Source organism: Aphis gossypii, chromosome 1, assembly GCF_020184175.1.
Source record: "Aphis gossypii isolate Hap1 chromosome 1, ASM2018417v2, whole genome shotgun sequence".
In the NCBI taxonomy this organism is placed as follows: Eukaryota; Metazoa; Arthropoda; class Insecta; order Hemiptera; family Aphididae; genus Aphis; species Aphis gossypii.
Genome location: NC_065530.1, coordinates 65,479,435 through 65,503,545, shown reverse-complemented (window position 1 = coordinate 65,503,545; position 24,111 = coordinate 65,479,435). Strand labels below are relative to the sequence as shown.

At 28.6% G+C, this 24,111-nt stretch overlaps 1 protein-coding gene across 2 annotated transcripts in view; it reads right to left on the bottom strand.

Annotated features, from left to right (window-relative positions):
• The window catches only part of LOC114121323 (uncharacterized), a 58,975-nt gene that overhangs the window by 14,648 nt on the left and 20,216 nt on the right, over nucleotides 1-24,111 (bottom strand). Inside the window, exons 2-5 of one of the 2 annotated variants that reach the window (XM_050198798.1) lie at nucleotides 20,205-20,315; nucleotides 15,832-15,868; nucleotides 10,155-10,324; nucleotides 8,629-8,814 (exon numbers count right to left, since the gene is read on the bottom strand). In XM_050198798.1, the coding sequence (XP_050054755.1) occupies nucleotides 8,629-8,814; nucleotides 10,155-10,324; nucleotides 15,832-15,868; nucleotides 20,205-20,315 (504 nt within the window). Of the gene's footprint in view, nucleotides 1-8,628; nucleotides 8,815-10,154; nucleotides 10,325-15,831; nucleotides 16,433-20,204; nucleotides 20,316-24,111 lie in introns of those variants that run through there. The other variant, XM_050198796.1, reaches the window with a different exon arrangement.

Below are 24,111 nucleotides of genomic sequence, written 5' to 3'. Positions count from 1 at the left end.
TTGTATAGGTTGTAACATCTTTTACGAAAACTTATACCAATATAATTATTATTATCAATAGAAATTTATTTAGTTTCGCCAAGTGTTTCTATACACTTTCAAAACCTTATGACTTCAATGTTTGCAGAAAAAACTCTGCATACAATTAAACGTTACTTATAAATTATAATATTTTATATTATCGAAAAACTGGCAACCTTGGTAACGTTTTCCATCTCGCGTGTATATTCGTATCCTCGGGGTCCAAATTCCTTCTTAAGTCCGGTCACGGAATATGGATATTCTGTTCGTGGTTTTATCTTTGGTCATAGTAACCGATATCAAAGGATATTTATCATTATGCAGTATAGACACATCGAAAAAAGATTATATTATATTTAATTATATTCATGAGGCGTTTACAATATTCTTCTCGGTACTTTCATAAAAACTTCGTACTATAGCATCCGTAACCTACCGAAACATCTGGAATTATCGTGTGATATAGTGTATATTATATTCTTACGGCAAAATACGAAATAGCTCTATAGACATAGATTAGATGATATTACCTACCTAAATATTCTGATATATATATATATATTATAAACATCTTATTTATACATAGTAGCACTTATATTTTATATACCATATCAATATATAAACATTATGATCCGACATTGGACTTATATAATATGCATAGTGATTATATAGATTGTGGTTCCGTTTCGGTTACATGCACCGGCAAGAAGAGATATAAAAAATGAAATTCGTAAAAAACAAAATCATTTATTGTACGCACATAATAATATAATATTATAATAATAAGAATTTATTATGGATATTGGTATACAATATGTATTTTTAGAAGATATATTTTGTCATATATATATTTATTTTTTTTATTGTGCCATCAGTCATCACTATTCAAAACATCATTGAATTAGATATTTAAACGATTTAAATACAATAATATAGTTTATAATATGCAGTAATATTATACATCAGAATAATAACAATATTATCAGTTCAATTTTGTCTATTTGAAATGTATATACAATTTAGAACTGAGACAAAATCCATTTTAATATCTAACTACATTTAAAATATCTAAAAATCTAAGACATCTTAAAATACCACAATATTACTTATTTTATACGTAATTCTATACCTCAGTCGTAGGCCGCAGCTATATGAACTATACTTCGAGGTAATAATAATAGTAATAAATGAATGTATTTACGATAACAGTGTGAAAACGAACTTATATCGACAGAGAGTTGACACCATGTTATATACACCGGTCAGATTCCATTATTTACAAATCCCAGACAACTAGAAGTCGTTGGACCCGTCGATGCTGCAGAGACTTGAACGCACGCCTACGCGGTGACGATATTATATGTGATAAATAATGACTATACCACGGTCTGCAAAAGGGTTAGCTAAATTTTTCACGTGAAATATTATCTCAAAACGTACACACGCATAAACAATTTATGCAGTACATTAAATTGTACAACGTGAGCAATATTTTTTCTTTCTATTACCTACTTATTTTTAAAAACTGACTAAGATTTATTTAAACGTTTTAATGTCCTAATTTTTGTTGTTTACAGCATGTCTCCGAAAAATTTTCTCTATATACGAGTATAAGTATAAACATAATTTGGTGGATTATAATTATTAGATTTATACGTTTGTTTGAAAGACAATCAATCATCAACCTAAGTACCTGCCTTCAAGTGGAAACAACATAATGTACGGAATATTATATTACCTTTATATTATAGCAAACAATTTGTATTGTGTAAGCACTAAGCAATGTTTAAAAAAGTATGTTAATTGAATCTATAATTAAAATGATTTCTTTTTGTACTCAAAAATGTCGGTCTTACAATGAATTTATTTACTACCGTGAATAATAATTTACATTTATATAATATTAACATATGACTCTATAGTCGCATGCTGTATTCAAATCATTAGTCAAATACAATGCTGTGTACAATACACGAACCGCAGGCGAGCGACTAATAGAATTTTGTCGTCAAAATTTCGAAATCTAACCCCTCTCCCCGCACAAAAATTGATTTCGTATCGATCGCGTTACTTCTGTACGAATGCATATACATATAATATTATATATTGTAGGTACTTATATTTATATCTGAGGATATATCAAGGCCGTGTCGTGAACTTTAGGTCGTTTTTATATGATGATTAAATGATTTTCGTTCTCGCCAATCATCGACAGATCGATATTTATTAAATAGAGGTACCTATATATTGCATATTAAGAACAAGTTCGAAAATTCCACACTTACCGTTATGCGTTGTTATAATATATTATACTATTATAGTATATATTGTGTACACAACGCGACGCGATGTACACGGCCCACGCGCCGATTGTCTTGAGCGGACAACGGTGTTGCTGCAACGACGACGACCCCGACGTATTGTGCCTTTACTATGGTATAATATTATGCCTGTTTGCAGAATCCGGCACGTCTCTCCGGGGCTCGGGCCGAACCGTGGTAGGTAATATTAAATTAATATAATATTATTATAATATTTTATGATAAATGATGGTGCACCACTAGGTTGTCGACGGACGTCCGATAGTAAGCGGATAAAATAACGCGATGTCTGACGAAAACGCGCACGACCGTATCTCACCGACGGACACCCATCCTGTTCACCGGAATTACACGGACTGGACTGGACGCGTTATAATGTATTTAATATAACATATACGCTCCGTCTGGCGCACGCACGCTCGCCCGTGTGGTAGTAGTACACCGGTTATTATTATTATACGAGCCGATCGATCGGCCGCCGACTCTCGGTTTTTTTTTTTTTTTACTCCTTCGTCGCGCGTACACACACTACACGTATAATATATATATAATATAAGTGTATTATTATTATTATATTCCTTCCCTCCGCCCGTCGTCGATGCACATAGTGGTGTGCTTGCCGCGGTCGCTGTCACCGCCGCCGCCGAGTCCGTCGGGTTTTCTAATATTTCAGTTTTCTCTGCCGTTCACTCCCTCCTCTTTGGGTCACCAAGAATTCCGTACAGTCCGGCAGACAATGCAGAGACGGAGACGTGATTACACGCGCCAATGTTATTATATTATATTATTATTTATGTATATATTGTATTATTTTATACCTATATATATATATATAGATACCGTACCGACGGCGTGCGTCCATAATGTATGTTACATAATATACGAATTTAGTATACTCATATTAGACATAGTGATCGATTTTTTTTTAATTTTTACTTTTTGTTCTGAAGTTTATATACCTATGTTTTTTTTTTTTTTTTAATTGTATTATTATTATTTTTTATTAAACCGACACCAAAATAATTTTTTTATATATACGTATCTAGGTATATGATAATGGGAATATCACCCAATCGTTTAGAAACCGAACTACGAGTTGCACAGGTCGATTCGCTTCAAAGGCCACATTTTATTAGGAATATTATGATATTATACATAATTATTTTGTGGAGACATCATAAATCATAATCATATAACTCAATTACTCGATGATTATCTTATGCTCGGCTACTTTTTTTTTATATATACTTGCATGTGTTTTTAAAATAACGTTTTTTTTTTATATTCATGAAAAATATCATCACCATATTTATGATGAAAAATAATATTTTTTATTAATTTTCATTTAAATCTTAGTTAACAGAATATTTGTATTCAAACATTTCTTTATATATAGTTTCAAACTTATTATAAAATAATATACATAAAGTATTACTTTGATATTTTAAATAGGTAGCTAATATACCTACCGATATTGAAATTATTTTTATTGAAACTCAATTAAAGTTGAAAGTAAAATTTAGTACGATATTATAAAATGAATAGTATAAATTGATATAAATACAAAGTGTTTGCAGAGTTATCGACACATATAAAATTGGGAATATGTTGTTAATAATGAATAATGATTATAAATTATAATAATTAAGTAGATAATTTATCATTTCTTAAAATTATATTTGTATATTTATACTTGTCATTATGTTTAATGAACCCATTTTATAATACATTTCTAAGAACTGAAAAATAACAATGTATCAACGGATTTTGTTTTAATGTGTTATTGTATTTCTTTTAAAACCAAAACATATTCTGACAGCGTTTAATGCTAATAATTAATTTTAACATTATTTTGAACATAATTACCTACTTTACGTATCTGTCTATAATATTGCTTAATCGTTATTAGTATAGTTAATCTTTATACTAGAGTAAATAATAATACAGTTTATGTAATATAAGAGTTTAGAATTTCTATAAATCACTTTAACAGCTGATGTTGAATTTTTAAAAACAAAGACGCATATGTACAATATATTGGAGGAAGATTGCATAGTTAATGTATATGTTATATAGCTTAACCTTTTTTAACATTTCCCGAAAGCACTCATTACGTATTTATGTACTAAATAAATACCTGGTGAAATGTTGTTGCAATATTATACACGATTTTGCACGAATACACATTTTTAAACTAACTAAAAATTATGTTATAAGTTATAACTAATATTTATTTTTATTTTTTTCAAGGCTATGCATGCACAATGTATAAAACCGATTTTCGGTGAAATTGCACGCATGCATTTGTTAAGTGATAAGACACGCGAGTAGAATCGTAACACAGCTATAATACCCGCAGTCATATATTATTTCCCTGTTTTGAGTGCTGTCCGACGAGTAATAAACCACAGACCAAGTGCAGTGGCTCACCTTGGGAAGCGCAGAAAATAAAAATTGTAAGAAAAATACATATTATACATAGGTACTGCCTGCAATGGGTGTGGTGTCTCCAGGTGACGGGAATTATACCACTGCTGTTATTTAGAAGTTTAGCTAAACACATATTTCGAGCGCGCATAGTTGTTTTTAACAACAATAAAAAAAATTATAAACAGGTTTTCCGTACTTTATATTATGTACGTAACTGTTCAAATATAAAAGCCCGAGAATCAGTTAATTCGCTGTGTAAACACGAAATTCCAATTTTACGTCGACTGTTTCAGGTCGTGAACGCCGCTGGTAGAAAGCAAATGGGTATAATACAAAAAAAACCCGGTTTTCACGACACCAATATATGAGATACAGGCTACATAAAAAAAAAAAATACAGTACGCACGAGTCAAAAGACAAACGGTAACGGTTTACATATTAGCAAAAGTCATAAATTGACTTGACTCTTGCGCGTAGTGAAATTCCTGCAGTAGGTGCAATTAAAGTATACATAGATAGGAGCAACGAGCAAATTATTAGGTTAGTCAATTATTTATGGCTGCATGTAATATGCATGCGCAGTTCCTACTGCATAATATTTCTTAAAGGAGAAATATACGCCGAATGCACGTTAAAATAATAATGAATTATGAAATTATAATTACGTGCATTTTGTCTGAACAAACGATATTAAAACGATTTTATCCAACCATACAAACTACACTGTATAATATACTCGATATCAATCAATTTGAAACATATAAAACATGGTTTAATTGCACGTTCCAAATATTTTTAATAATATACACTCAACCAGTAATAACTAATAACCATATTAAATTAAAGAATTAAATACGCGTTGTCTAGATCATTCAGACATTGATATATTAAATCCTATTAAAGAATTCGAATACCTGCTAGAAAAGCATTGTAAAACCCGAATTGGATTTTAATTCGAAACAAATGGTCCAGACCAAAAAAAAAAAACTGTGGGACGGCTTTTAATTTTATATTATATACTTGTGTCTTGTATAATAGCAGTATATACCTATAATTTCTTAATGAGTTTGACAAGTTGATGATAATGTGTATATCCATATACCTCCTGATTTATATTATGTGAACAATTATAATAGCAACGGTCACGAAAATCTGATACTTTGCGCGTAAACCCATTATAAAATAGTAAACACGTGTACTTACTGATATACATATATATATATATACCACGAGCTACAGATAATGTTATGCGCGCATGATCGTACACGTGTTAAGGAAGTCCGTGCGACATGTTTAAAGAAAAACCGCATTAAGTAGATCTCAAAGAAATGATAAAAAAAATAAAATAAAAATATATTTTTGCAATCGCGTAGGTAGCCTATCGTACACAACGAACACACAAGGGGTAGGGGTTAAAGAAATTGTTTCAAAAACCGGTTTCATTTTGAGCTCTTAACGAGCCGCACTTTATGCGTATGCGCTGGATGAAACTAAATTGCGCCGTACACTCCTCAGGGCGTATACACAATATAGGAGGTGCATATACTATACGGCTCCAGCGAACTTGTAAATCCGAAATGAAAAAAATGTGGGTACCGGCAGGCACTGTGGGTCCACCTATAGAACAGAGATACGATCGAAGCAGAAGTATCTCTTTAACCATAGCATATTATGTAGACACGCGCGTAGATAATAATATTATGGTTTTGTATAGATAGAGAAAAATCACAAATAATGGAAATGTTGCGTAACAACGAAGTGTACATTGTATGTACGCTCAATACAATGATAGTTATTATTATGATTGTTGTGGTCGAGTTGAGCATTCGTTGCTAACTGTAGATATCTATCGGTAGGTGTCGCATTTGACCGCTGGTTATTATTAATCGAACTATATTAATAATAATAATCGTCAATTATTTAACTACGTCACATATACACAGAACACACGCATAATGTATATTGTATACATATATATAGCATATACTGAAAGAGAAAAAAATTGTTTCAAGTAATATTGCATCATATTTGTGGAGTTAATACGATTCTGCAATATCGTATCACACCGACCTGGATAAGCTCGTTAAAATATGTGTAAAAATTTAAAAGGTTTCTAGACATTTTTTTTCTACGATTTAACTGACATATTATAGTATTTTTTTCATTACTAATTAACCTATATCGATAGATGCGATAATACTGTATTATAATATAGCTATGTATGTTGATCGTCGCTATAATATTGTACAGAATGATTTGCCAAACATGCTCTCCCCCATGATTTCCTTTGATAATGAATTATTTAAATTTTGAGTTTTGGAGTATTTTTAAATATAGGCAGTAGGTAGATGCTTAAAATCATATTTTCAATATTATAGATTTTTATACTATTTAGGAGTGTTGCATATGTATTTTTTTAAATAGAATCCAACTTTTTTCCAATACGAAATCAGATTATATTTTTTAATATTTTGATAAACTAAATTCAAAATGTGTACAATTTATTAATTTCCATAGTACTAGAATATTATTATACGCTAAGAATCTTCAAAAATACAGAACGGATGTACCTAATATTGAATATTATAAATTTTTAGAATATAGAACAATTTTTACAAATTATAAAATGTTAATAAATGTTAATACACATATTACTAAAATATTCAAATTATATTTTAATTTTTTTTCATCTAAATTCATAATCAAGGGCTTCTTATTATCCTAAGAACACAAAGTTAGATAACTCAAAAACTAATTTTAGAATTCCAATTTAGAATTTTAATTCACCAACATTTTCTAAAAAGATTAATTTTCTAAACTATTATTTACTAGAAAAAAGACAATTCGCATCCAAAAAAAATAGGGTACTTTTTTATTTTAAAATATCGTGGTTACCTATTCTTAAAATGTCCAAAATTTAAAAAAATTGAATAAATTCATTATTAAGGGAAAGGAGTTAGCATATTTGGTGAATCACCCTGTACATAGATTGGTAGTGCCTATCTCCTGTTTTGTATAATGACATTACTGTACGAATAATGTGTGGTTGATGATGAATATTATGCAACACTCAAACACATATTATATCCACAACACTATATTATATATATACGCGATATCACTGCGACATTAGAATAAATACGATCATCGAAGTATATAGAGCGTAACGTATATAATACATGCATATTATAGCGCCAGTCACGTATATGTTATAGATCAGAACTTATAACATCGCAAACCTTAAACAATATATTATGTAGGCAATCACTGCAGGACGTTCACAGGATATGCGTCGCGATGTCAATGCATGATACAGCGCTTAATGGACGGTTTTGAAAGAACTTATTGCGTTTGAACACCTATATAATAATAATATACTCGTATGTATACACCCTGCTCGTCATAATAATAAGTAATAATTTGTGTACACGCAATTCTTCATAATGGTTAAATTATTAAATATTATATAAATAACGATTATACATATATATAACTATATAAGTATTATAATGAAAATTTTAAACGATTTTCAAGTATAATAAATCTGATGGATTTAATAGTTTCCGGTAATCATCATACACTATGTTTTGTATTTCAATTAATTCACGACATTTCAATTTAAAAACATATTTGTAAGCACGTACTCATAAATACACCACACAGATTTAGTGTTAGATGTACAATAAATCTCAGTAGATTTTTAAGTTTTTAAGCTAGCATCATACTTTTATATACTTAAAAATTACATTGGTATGCATCTATGTTGTGGCTTAAAGTTACATAAATAGTGATATATTCGACTGTGGGCGAATGAATATGTTAATGATGAAATTGTATAGATATATTGTTTACAAACCTTATCGCTGATATTTCCTAGGTGAACCACATCCTCTGTTTCTACAAGTTCTTCTTTTTCTTCTCGACTCTTGATTTTTTTCTCTCGAACTTCTTTCAGCAATGATGGGTTACCTTCCAATGAAGATATTCTCACGACAACTTCTTTGGTATTTTCTCCGTCACCTTCGTCACCCAATTGACGATGCTGAATAAAATAGTTACATATTTTAATTAGATCAACATCGGTGTTTATAATAATAAAAATAATTTCATATGATTAAATTTAAGTTATTTTTCCAGAGATTATCGTTTAATTAACCGTTTAAAATGGTTCTCCGATTTGTTCATTTATATGATATTATTAAAGTAAAGACAACGGTCAGCAAATAATGTGATAAACTACTGTAAACGGCGTTAGTGTATAATAAATAACAATATTATATTATGATATCGTAATTTAAAGGCGTGCGTTAAAATCGAAATCGAAATGTGTTGTCAAAAATTATATTATTCCGATCACGTATCAATTGTGAATTCCGTAATAGTCACCATATGACATTCACCTTCAGACTAGCTCGATTTCTTGCAGGATCATCGCTCTTAAGGAATGCAATATTGGTATTACAGCGATTTCAAACGTGACAGAAAGAATGGATGAATTAATAATTATAATGTAATAATGAATAGGTAAAAGCCGGCTCGAGATAGCGGCCAAAAACAATAGGACCGTTCGCTGAACCCTACTATATGTTGTGTAGAAATTGATTTTTCTTTGACTCGATTTGAATGTTTGTATACCAACCCAGTACCTATATATATACCTACCAACCACTGTATACGGTTACTGTACTCTTACGTCAATTATTATTAATTTGGTACACGATAACTACACATGTGTATATAATAGTGTATGTGTGTGAATGAACGCGCACATAATATTATGTATTATATATTATTTTTGATAATATCTACCTTTCACTGTATATACCGAGAACGAATATAATTATTCTGATCTAATTTAACTTGTTTTGTGTGATGTTCCGATATGATATCCGCGTGAAAAAGACCAATCATAATTCTCATTATACTATTATACGCTAAGAAATCGTAATTATATTACCTCGTATAAGGAGACCATAGATATAATATACAGGTATATAGAATAATAAGCGAATACAAACGAATTTGTGTTTTACGAGACTGGTTTGAAATGTCTTTCAATTCCATACACATATATATATTGTACGCAATTTTTTTTTTAATAAGAATCGATGTATCGTTACCAGTCCACTCGTACAGAGTAAGTTGGTATCGTGTAAGTCGTGTGCAGAGATTACCGATATAGCCGACAAGCTTTATTAAATGAGAATGTTGAATAACGTGTATACATTGCGAGAAATTTAAATATTTTAAAATGGTTTTTATTTGTTCTGTGATTATCTGTAGTTAATTTTAATCTCGGAGAATGTAGGAAACAGTATTCTAAATCGGCGGTATTCAAATTTATCAATTTGTGCGTTAAGAACGCATGTTAATTAAAATTACTTCGGTTTGTTGATGTTCCTGTTTTTCTGTATCTTCAGTCGTATTAGTCGTAACTATTGGCCCAGAGTCTTCGACGATTTTACCGTCTTCCAACACAACTTGTCTTTTAACTCTGGTTTCGATTTGTTTTTTGGTAGTCAATTCAACTTTTTTCTTAGTCACCCATTCTTCTGAAATTGTGAAAAAAACACAAAATGAATAACACATATATAAAACAAACATAATGGTCAATGGACTGAAAACACAGAGCGCACGGAGCATATTATACTATGTAGGTATATATAATAATATTATATATAATTATATAGGTCGAGCAGTGCTGCAGCAGACGCGGAAACGGAGACATTTACAATTGCCCACACATTTGTATAAATAATATATATAAATATATTATATAGGTATAATATAATACATAAACGAATTGCACTTTCTTTGGCAAATTACATATCGTCGTGTATTTCTCGGTTTGGAAACATTGTATCCTACAGTCTACACATACACACATATTTATATATATATATATTATACGCAATAGTATATAGTGAGCATATACACACACACTCGAACTATAATATAAGCTAGACTAGGACCCTATTAATCTGTCAACCGGTATAGTTATGAAATTTTATTAATGAGCATATATACGCTGCTGTGGAACAAGCGAGAAATATATTAGGGACAAACGTTTTTTTTCTTCTTTTGTGTACACACCATTTTATACACTTCGAATGACTATCAATCAAAATTGAAAGACATATTATTAAAAGATTTGATCTACCACCTGATTTTGTGTACACGTAAAATTGTCACAATTTAAAATGGTGTCAAAATACTGCGGTCAAAAACATATGGCAAAAAATTACATTGAAATCTTAAATCTCTTTGCTCTTATATTTATGTACATGATTTCACATTCCCGACTCATAATAGTTATTATTATTTTAATTTATAAAATGTATTCAATTGAGTAATAAGTAATTGCGTATTTGTTAAATATGCAACAAATATAATAAAAGGGCAAAAAGTGCAATTATTTTTTGTATAGTACATTTGTTTAAGTTTGATTTTAATATTTTTATTATTTTCTATGATGACCTTCAGTAGACATTTTAAGTACGTTTTCTATTGTCTGAAAACTATTAATAACCATTGTTTTAAGTACGCAAATTGTTTATATCTCACGGAGGATGTCAAGTGTACCTATAATATATAATATAAAATAAAGTAAATATATATTATACGTTAAACTGAGAGTATGTATATATATATATACATACTCTATATATATACATATATATATATATATATATATAGTATCTAATTCGAAAGGGGAATGGTGGTTTTTTTCTCATCAATATAAATTTAAGGGTGTTGTATACATTTTCGCATTTGATAGGTATAATGAATAATATTTTATTATAATTTCTTGCAATGAATAAAACATTCACACGTAGCCACCAGTCACGTAAGTAATATATAATAATAATTATTATTATTATCGTTATTGTTTTTTTTGGTACTCATTGGATAACAAACGTTTTGCCTTCATATAGGTATAGAGGCCTTAAAAATATAAAAATTTAACAATACCCCGGAGAAAGTACATAATGCTGTTCAAAAAAATACTGCAGACGAACCGATGTTAGAGATGCTTCCGCATGGGATACATTGTGGTAATACGAGTATGCTAATTTTAAGCTATAATAGTGTATGTAATGTCAAAACAGTACATTTAAACGATAATAATAAACAACTGTTATATATATTTTCTATAAACAAACTTTGTGTTATCTATTTACTAGGTTGGTTAAATTTTTGTTGACTAAGCATACATAAAATAGCGTGTGATTTTTTTTTCTTTTTGTAAACTGGCAGAAGTAAAAACTATAAAAATTATAATAATACATAGTGTAACATAGAATTATTTCATAAGACCTATTAATTTTTCGAGTCAGTTATGTAATATTGTCTTGATCTAAACAATGTATTTTATTATTATTATTAATACTAAAGAATAAACCAGAAAAAAAATTTAAAAAACTAACTCTAGGTAAATTAGACTATATTTTGCTATGTCAAATTACTCTCTCTCGAAAAAAAAAAATTCGATAACTTTTGTTAGTTAATCACATGTAACCGGTTATAATCATTATAATCCTAATATGGTATGTGTTATATATTTATAGTTCATAGTTACGTCAATGAAATGCAATTTTCAGCGTGGACGGGTAATAAATAATTATCGATTTAAATATTAAATAATAATTATTATGTTTTATTAAAAAAAAAAAATCTGAATAGGTATTATACATTGAACTAAATAGTATTAATACTAATGTTGAAATAATTTCATACAAATTTCGAGTTTTTATTTAAGGTTTAGTCTAAACCAATTCATTAGTTTTCGTTAAATGTTCACCAATACAAATACTTATTTTAAATTAAAAATATGTCTTTTTTTATTTTTAAAAATGTAAGCTTTAGACTTTTTAGTTTATAATACTTAAATACTGTTAGGGTATTATATGCATTTACATCGTTTATTTTATGTTATTTGTAGTCGTTGCTAGTTAGTTGGTGGTTACTGTTTACAATAGTATAAGTGTATATAAGTCATATTTTACAAAAGAGTTAATTGCACACTATGTAATGATTGCAAAACACAAATAAAAACAGATTTTAATCCATCTATTGTGTTTTATGTACGTCACGAGTATTTAGCTAACGTGCGAGAAACAGCACCTTGACGATTTGTATTGTTATTCTCGTTACTCTCAATACGTTATTCCTAATAATTTTATTTTTCCTCTCATTTTTAAGCTATACTAATCAATGACTCATGAATGATGTTTATTCAAACTTTTTCTATTTTTAATTTAATTTATATTCCCATGTAAAACTCGCACATTATAATATAATCATGTAAAATATATTGTAGTAAGTAAATTAAAAAATTCAATAAAATATATCATAGATTTATGTAGGTTTATCTTTCGTTTTACAGTATAATAATAATTGTCACGGTACGCTGATCATCTTATTCCAAGCCACTGGCGTTTAATCTCCATGAAACCACCAACACCCAGTTTAGTAACTAGCGTTAGGTCAGTGAGATTTGACACCCATATCAATTATTGGCTAATCGTATTTTATTTTTTAATTGCATGTTTATTCGCCTGGGGAAAAAATTGAATTTGTTTGAGTTTCACTTAACTTCCTACAAATTTTTTGTTTTTTTTTTCGGATCGAACAAATTCAACAATTTAGTTAACTACGTATTATTGTCGAAGATTAGGTTACAGATAATATTATTATTTTAATAATAAAATTGGTGTTCTAAAGATAGGTATTTAGTAATATTTTTTTCAATGTGTAAAAATACTATACACTTAATTTTTAATATATTTATAAAATATAAGATGTAAATAGCTCTGAGTAATATCATTGATTTTTAATATTTTAATACATTACTTCTGTAATGAGCATGAAAATGATTTATATTTTTAAAACAATTTATTTTGTATGACGGAATTAATAGTTAAATCAAATTTACCAATTAAAATTATTTAATTTTAAAATTTAATTAGTATTTTTGGTGACTTATCAACTTGTATGAATGTATAGAATACCTATGCTTTTAGTTATAATTTCTACTAAATTGTAAGTATAAGTAAATTTTATTAACGATAGTTACTTCACCTAAGTATACTTGAATATATTAAGATAAAATATAAATAGATTTTACAGTTATATTTGTAAATTTTATTACTGTTTAATGTTTTGTAATAAATTAATAAATATTAATCTCTTATAATACATTTAAGCGTCAGAAAAGTTATTCTCGATGAACAGCGTAATTGTATTATATATAAATAAGTTAAATGTTTTATTTTACTTCGTCATACATACATTTAAAATTATCCATTTAAATACTACTATGGTTTGAATGGACTTTTATATTATTTTAGGGATAACATTTATGTCGAATTTAGGTTCATTATTTTATCGAATTCAGTAACAATTATACGTCATACTGGACGTTGTATAGTTTTATGAGTTCATTTTATTACAATATTTTTTGTGAGTTCAACGATACTTTTATGTGAAGGTATCGTAAATAACTATGGTTAAAAATTACCATATTCATGGTAGTATAAATGTATAATCGTATAGATTTTGGGATCGTATTTCGCGTTTTCTCTTGTTTTCAAAATGTTTATTATTCATCTCGTGTCACGGATGTGCAAAGAACATTATTATTATTTCGAAAATCGTTTATCGATGATGTACTGACGCCAACATAATGAATTCGTGTACGTGAAACGATTTCTAAAGTCCAATGAGTTTGCGTCAGACACGCAATATTGAACTGGTTGAAAATATTTTTATTTGATTTAAGGCATGTTAGTGGTGCATTTACTATTCACCTGTATATTGTGATCTGTATATATATGCTAACACAATCGATCAAAACGTGTGGTTGAAGCTGCTCATTTGACGGGTATGCAAATTTAAAAACAAACATTTTTGCACTAATGACACTAACATTCTTTACGGGGCAAAAACTTGAATAATTGACCACAGCATTTAGATTTATTGACGTTCTATTTATTGCTATTTGTAATGGTCAATTGTGGCCAGTTTTGTAAATTATTTATATGCACGTGTAGCCTTGTATAATATAAGAAACGCACTTATATTAACGAGTTCAACGTTAATTATGTTCACGGTTAAACGCTGCAGATGTTACTACTATCTAGTACCTACGTGTCTTAATTGAATTTTTTAAAAAAAATAAAAATAAGTAGAAAATGTGAACATCATTACTCTCATGTCTCGATAATTACTATGTGTTATATTTATGTTTTTAAGATTTGAAATACGCATCGAAATAAACTTTTTGTGACCAATATTAGTTTGATATAGCAGAGTGTAATAAAACTCGTAAGTGCACAAGTCTTATAGTATATAATACTATAATATATTATATTATACCGTATATACTTCATTTTGCATTGAATCTAGCGTGGGATTGATTTTTATTTTTTATGCATAAAGAATAAAGAAATTAAAAAATGTTTCTAAGCACTTCACGAATCACCATCTATTTCAACAAACAGAGTAGGCATATTTATTTTTAATGCAAAATAATATGATAATATTTAATTTTAATGATGCACGCGCTACGTATAGTTGTACTCGTCACTCGAGCTATATAAATAATTTTATAGGAAATATTTATTCGATCGTATTTTGCTGAAATGTATCATAATATAATCAAAATAATGCACTTGTCGTCTCATTAAGTAAAATTATAATGTGTAACTGTATTTCCGGAGTACGGTTAAGAGATTTAAATGCCAATACGGTAATAGTTCAGAGTTTTAGGGTGGTGTGGGCCAAGGGCTGACGGAGATTTTTAATAGAGACTGACTCACGTGAACGGTTTTCCGTAAGTTTATGATGACGCCAAAATTTATTTATAAATATTATTATATACTTAGTATGGGCATAAATATATATTATAACTGTGCTCTTAATATGCTATTGTGTACAGACAATATGATATGGGCATGGTGTACGTATATAAATATATTAAATAATATTATTACAAAATTAATTACAATGAATATAAAGAACAAAAAACTTAATAATAATATAATCATATCGGTCTTACCTTCTTTGGTGGTGGCAATCAGATTGTCCGGATCGACCTGCGAAAAACAATACGACGAGTTATCAGACGACACGAACGATATGGACGTGGTCGAGGTGGACCTATCACCGGGGCTCTTGGCCGGGTCGACAACTCCGCCGTACCTCCCAGCACCATTATCGGGGGGCGACGTCGGTGCAGGCACGATAAGTATGACTACCATTCGAAAGACGACGTACAGACAATATTATAGACAATACGACGACGTTATGATGGGCTGTATTTGTATCGGATTGGACCAACGCCGATTTACCCGCAATAATCCACGATGTCACAACGGTCGTAAGAGCACATCGCGTGGGAGGTATGCGCACAATAAACGATTATTATATTATTATCGCATTATTTATGTCATATAATAATAATTCTGTATAGGACGCTTATGGAGACATAAAAAATACAAATAAACAACGAGAAGACGATATATTTTGACCGCCGCGTGTGTGTCACGCCGCACGCACACCGACCGACGCGGACGACGACAGTGAGGGGTCGGACGCGATTATTTTGCCGCCAACGCGCGAGCGACGAGTAAGCCGACGGACGGACAGACTGCGCAGAGTACCGTGGCCGCATGCATCCTCCTCTACCGCGCGCGCTTACATCCGACGCGAGCGCTCGCGCACTTCCACTTTCTACCTATACACATGGCTACACGTGCGTGCGTACGCCACGGCGCTCATTCACTTTTTGCCGGCTGCGAATGGACTGTTACGATTTCGTAGGGTTTTTTTTTTTTAATTCTTATTAGGCCGAGTTTTTGTTTTCGTTTTACGGAAACGCGTGTCGATGAAAAAAAAAAATAGAAACAAAAACGAGTGTCGGCTCTCGACTACGCAATCAACACACTATTTTCACACCGCTCGCGATCGCTTCCTATAAGTAATATAACATTATAGTTACTTGATCTCAATTTACGTAATTTTGTTTTTCCGTGTTTCCTGAGAGCAACGGTTTCGAGGTCAAATCGGTTTTTTTTTTTTAATCGTTTTTAATCAAGATATTGTATATAGGCTATACAGGACGATTCGCTAATCTCGATCACCCCGTGTCTTTTTTAATAACAAATTAATTCAAATTCTAATGTTTAGAATCGTTAAGTATACAATAGGTATATACTTGAGGACTGTATATATATAATATAATATAATATATTCAATTATTAAGATTTGTATGTCATTTAAAGATTGTCCAGTAACGGTACAAATTTATTTTTTTCGAAAATTTTAATGTACTTAGGTATATCCAAATAAAAATTCGAATGACTAATTTCTGAGTTATTAAATACATATATTAACAATAATAACACTTAAAAATAGATTTACAAAGTTATAAAGTATAGATAAATTAATATCCATTAATTACTAAAAAATTTAAATCACCATTTCTCATATATTAAAAACCAATAAATGTAAATCTTTTATACATACAATTAAATAGCTGAAACAATTAAATCGAATTTCAGTTAAATACGTCACTATTTTCAAAATTTATCTGATTAAGAATTTAAAGTGAAATAATGATGATTCTTATTTGAAAAAAATAAATTACATTGATGATTACAAGATACTCATTAGATGGTGTTAACATCTAAGTATTTAAAAATATAGTCCTTACGTATATTTAAATATTCCAAAAATCAGAAATCGGATAAATAAATTATTTAAGAAATAAATGGGGGTGAGCATATTTAGTAAATCGTCCTATATACACGCCACAATATCGACACTATATATTATAATAAATAATCGTATATTGTAGGCATTATATTATACTGACTGCTACCACATATATGCATACTCAACCGGAAACTCGGGATTCTGGTATACTAAACACCGCGCGGTGTTCGCAGACTTATAAATTATAATATATTATAAGTCTTTGGCGGTATCTGACCTGTTGATCGAAAAACGAGTCACCGTGCGCGTAAAGGTCGACGCTGGTCCAACTGCGACACGTCTATGCTGTTTTAAATTCTATAATGTCTATCTATAATAATAATAATCATACTATAATATGTGTCACATATGCAAATAGGAAATTTTTCAAAAATCCAATATTACCTATATACGCATGGCATTACATTCACCCTAGTCTATAAACAGATTTAAAAAAAACCTACACAACATAATAAATATAAGTAATATACTTATATATACATATATTTAGAGAGTTTACATTTACGATCTTAATTTCGAATTATAAAATAAGCACTGGGCATCTTACTAAACGTTCGGAAAATTAATTGTAATTCCATCACATTCACAAAAAAAAATCATTATATTTAATTATCTCATAGTTAATTATTTATTTATTTATTTATTTATTATTAATGAACGGACTGGAGCCCAATAGTACAGTACAATATTTTAACAAAAATATAAAAAAATATTAACAAAAAATGAACAAAGGTAAAAATTTTAAATATATAATTATAATCTAAAAGTACCTATTGGGCATTTTAAAATTTTTTTATACTATTATAATATGTTCTGTTTTGTATTAGCTATGTCTTATTATAATAAGAATGTTAGTTTAAATATACCTGGTTTAATAATATTATACCAAAGAATAATTTCACAGTTGTTAAAATGACAAAAAATGAAAAGATTTAAAAATCATAATCTATTTAAATATTTTTTTGATTTTACGATAGTATTTTCTTTTAGTTTATAATTTTAAATACAATATAAAATTATATTATAGCAATGAAAATATAAGTTACTGAAATGTTTAGTTACGATTAACTTTATAATTTATATTAATTATTACCTATACTATGTTTTCACGTTGTAAACTTTAACAGCTCTTAGATTTTTTTAAAAAAAAAAAAAAAAAGTTTAATGAAATTAAAAAATTAAAAAAACTGCACCCAGAACGCTTTCGAGAGAAAAATTCATCATTTACGCCCGTCCCAATGGCTCGCCCGAAACAGCAGTGGTCTGTCAAACGCTTAGGTATGTATGTTCGTTTTTTGTTTAATTAACTTGTACAGTTGAACGACTATAATAATTATTGTCATTAAAATATGGATATAGAGGTACCCAGTTATTTTTGTAAGAATTTACGCGACGTGCTATATTATACGGGTTTTATTGCTATACGTATGATACGGTAAATTATGTTAATTAAGTACCTATACAATATAATATGCACAATGGTGTTTAATGCTGTTAATGTGTTAAATAAAATACATTAATGCGTGTGCAACAGTCATGAGACTTTGATGTTATGGGTACTGGGTACCTATACGTACTTTAAACAATATAAATATTGAGACATATGATAAACTAATATTAGAAAATACTCAGTATGTTAGGTACCTCTACATAATATTAGATACGCGTGGAATGTAATAAAAAAATAAAAATATGGGCTAAATAATAAAATATTTGCTGTGTTACAAACGTGAATAATATTTTGAACAACTAGAAAGTGTACAAACAATAAGCCAATGTACTTATACGGGTTAAGCATTTTGACATATTATCTTGGAGAATGTTATGACACTACACGTACAACATGTATTTATAATGTATATAAGGTGAAAATGACATATTATTCAAATTATGACCTAATAATACTTTATAGGGATTCTATATTTTGTCACAAGTCATAAATTTCATATCATCTGAAATTTGCTTATAGAAATCTTATGACATTAATTTTAGTTAAAATATTTTTGAAATTGTTCAGGGTATATATTTTATACATTCCGAATAGTCTCCATTATTTTTAAATTAATATTGAAATTAAGTTAAATTAAAAATACAATTAAAATATTTAATACGTTGATGGTGAATAATATAGAATAAACTAAAATACATCTATTATATTATGTTAAATACATTTAATGTACTATTACTTATATAAAGTTATAAAATACAAATTAAAGAAAGGCAGACGCGTGAATCATTGATTCATTTATTTATTCATTTATTATTGATTACCTACTCTATCATTATAATATTATATTAATGGTCCGCGTTTTCATTAATAAATGAAGATTGAGGATGTATAATTTATCAATCAAAAAATTAACTGTAATAAACATTTCAAACTAATTTATTTTAAATTCTAAGTATAGTACTTAATGGGAGTTTTAATCTTTCGAAAGGTATGGTCTCGCATATCGTGCCTGCGGTTAAAATACTGCTGTTTAGATCGAACAACATACTTCACCTTTTTTTATATGTATATGTTTAAAACACAGATTGGGTTAGGTTATGTAACTAGGCAGTTATAGGTATATAAAATATTATAAACTCTCGACATCTATTATTATCGTCATCGTCACCGTCGTACAGTATAGACTGATTATGCGTGTGACTTACCAGTTCCAAGTTTTCCGGAGGTTTGGCTTCGTATCTTCTCACGGACAAGGCTTTCCTGTCGCCGTCGGCAGATGTTCTAAAACCGACGGTCCTGCTCGTCACTTCAGTCATCTGAAACATTCGACGGTTTAATTTAGCCCTGTATCATCACTATATTTTTTACTATGTAATTGTCAAGCTATCATAGTTTATACTATAGTGGCTTTTAAAATAAAAAAAAAAAAAAATCATCACTATATAATATTTATATATACTTATACATATATACATATTATTATATTATTATATTATATACTACTCGTATATATAATACGAGTAGTGAACCATACGCGGCGGGAGGGGAGTGAATATATATATAAAAAAATGTTCCGGGCCGTTAATGCCGGAACGATGTTTGTCCTCATGTAAATACTAACAAAAATAATAACTCTTCTTGTCCTAGGCACGTGGGTCATACAACGTGCAAGTTAATCCGTTATTATATTCTGGGTGACAAAAGTGAAATAGTGTAATAGATATTAAGATATTAAGTAGGTATTTATAATAATTACCTACATGCCACACGCGAACAAATATAATAAACTAACTGCATAATATTTGTTAGTACAAGGTAACTACAGTGCCTACTATACTAATATTACTTTTAGGTATTTTAAGTAAATGTTGCTTATTTATATTTTATATACCTATTACCTATAGCATTCTAACAAAGGTCATTTCGGTTAACTGACCCGTGGTGACACGGTGATGTTTAGAATGATGAAGATTTTCGGCGAAAAGTGATAACACCTGTAGACATAATCTGACAGAAAATTAAAATTTTTAATTACAAATTATAATACGAGCAGATCACATCGATTAGATTGATAAATTGGTAAATAATAACGAACACCAAAATAAGTTCGTACCAATTTAGTGAAGTTCCTAATACTGCAAATATTTATTAAAATATTTCTACGAAGTACGATTGATCCCATATTATTGTTTTTATGATTTTGATTTTCGTGAAAATATTTTATATTTGAACGTGTAAGTCAGCTGTAACAACCAATGAGAGAATGCTGTCAATATCTTTAAAATATTATTTAGTAAGACTCAAAATATCTATGTTAAATCTCTAATAGTTATTGTACAAGTATAGGACGAATAATATAAATTTTCGTATTAGGTTATTTTTTTTTTTAATAATACTATTATTATATAATCAAGATTAAAACATAAATTAAAACCCGATAGGACGTTAATGAAGTAATCGCATCACGAGGTCCATGCAATGTATACTATACGAGCAACAATTTTTCTTAATAAAAAAAATAATTGCAAACGACGACATTAAGACCGTTTTAAAGTGCGGGTAGTTAGGTACAACATTGTAACGTTTAGCAAAATGATGTTCAACGTTTGGCAGCGAGCAACCGTAATACACTCGCTTAAAAGGTAATTATCAAATGGTAGTCGAAGGGTAATAATTACAGTTGATGCTCTGTTCACGTGCGAACGAGTAGTGTTTTTTTTCTTTACACAAGTTTTTTTCTTCGACACAATGAGATTAAACGTATAATTATTATTATTATTATTACGGTGCGTACAATAATTATATATACCCATGGCACGCAATTTCTTTTCATAAACGTATTTTTTCAATGCGTATTAAGGAAGTTTAGTTTCAACGTTATAATACATGATAACATTACACTATAACATTTTAAATTTATTTAATTTATTACGAAATAACTTTCGGCGGAGTTTTAAATAAGTACCTAACTCAGTTTTATGGAGACTCATTAATATATAAGTATCGGTATGCACAGAGTAGAAATTATAGTTTGAAGTGAAATAATGTCTATAAATCATTTAAAGTTAATAATTATTCAATTTTCAGTAGACTACTTAAACATTGTTTATCACTCGAAATTTCCGCAGTATCTCGGAAGAAATAATGTATCAAGTTACTTATGTTTTTTGGTTAATTTAAAATTTAAATTATTTTCGCGATCACTTACTATTAATAATACAATTAATTTTCAGTGTTTTTACCGGCATACAATTTATATTTTATTATTCAAAATGTGTATCAACTAACAACGGCGTAATGACTAGGCAATATATGTACATTGTACATTTTTATTTTAAAATAATATGTTAAAATAGTTGTACTATATTAATGCATTTATTAAGTATCTTTTAAAACAGTTATAACTTATAACAAATGAATGTATCACCAAATAATAAAATCTAAAATATATATATCTTAATTATTAATACTTTGACATTCGATAAGTAAGTATAAAAAGTACGTCTTTTACGTACACATTTATAAATATAATTATTAATTATATACTTATATACACTTTATAAAATTACAAATGGTTGTTTTTATTTTGTTATACACTTATATTATACTAATATAAATAGATTCACAATTATTTCATGTCTTTATAAAAAGCCAATAAAATTAAATTAGAATGAACCAAACATTCTTTTTATGAACTTATAATGCAAAGAAGAAAAAAAGTTTGTCTCGTTTTTCTGATTAATATATATATATACATTAATATTCCTAACATAAAGCTGTTGAAAAATAATAAATCGCTCAAAATATTAAACATATAATTCTACTTTAAGCTCAATATAATATCATAGCTCATTACTAGTAATTTAACTTTTGCAGTTCGATGTTTAAGGTGTTAGTTGAAGAATTTTTATTTTTGATGTCATTATTATTTGTAGGTAATTACAATTAAAATATAACACTGTTATTTTTTCAAACTAAAAAATAATGGTGTTTAACATTTACGGCTTAGTCTCATCGTATTGTTTGTATTTATGTATTTTATGATAACAAAATATATTTTCCAATATTGTAATAATGCAATTTTACAAATGTGTCGTGTGTGAAAACTGTTATAAAAAAATATTATTACAATAGTTTTGCTTATTGAATTTTTGAATTACGTTACCATAACACATAAATCATATACGAAGGACACACATTCGATGACAGATGTATTGTTATACGCTTGAGGTCAGCGGCACAAGACAAAGAATATATTTGTATTTTCTGCGAGACAAATGAGGTATTAATTTTGGGAAACGGGTGCAATTTCTTATTTGTGTTCCAATGACTATTTTCTGTCTTTTTAATAACGAATGTTATTAAAAACAAATCAAAGTGCACAGAAATATAAGCAACATGACCTCTTGGGGTCATCCTTCGACCACACACGTATAAAATCACGTCTTCGATTTCATTATAAAATAGTTGAATCCTTTTTTTCTATTCTGTAATTAAACTCTAATAGATACAAGTATTTGTAAGAATAACATTTTAACAATGATAATTGCCATTTTATTATCTATAGAAAAATAAAACACAGAAATTACTTAATTTCCAAGTATTATAACAGCTGTAGAAACAGTCAGTAATTGAGGTTTCTATGGGTACTATTTATATAATACCCAAAATGTTAAGATTATTAAAGAATGAAATGTTTGCTTTGTTCTTCACTAATCAATAGGCACTTAATGAACTATTTAAAAATAATGTTTAATTTTAATATAAGCCAAGTAGTATACAATAATAACTATGTAGGTGTCAATTTTCCTGGTAACGACGTGGGAATAAAAATAATTGGTTTGATAAAATTAACAAGTACCTAAATAATAAGTACATCATTCTATTATAATTTATTATATTATAAATCTCAAAAACAATATACTTTAATTTTGTTATTATCAAATATATATCACTTCAGTTCAAAACTATATACTATGTAATGCAATAAAAATAATACATTTTTTTAACAACTTGCACCTTTTGTAGTATAATATTAAAATACCATATAATATTATATAGTATGGTATGTTACAAAAAATGTACAAAAGTTTTCATAGATATAAATGCTAG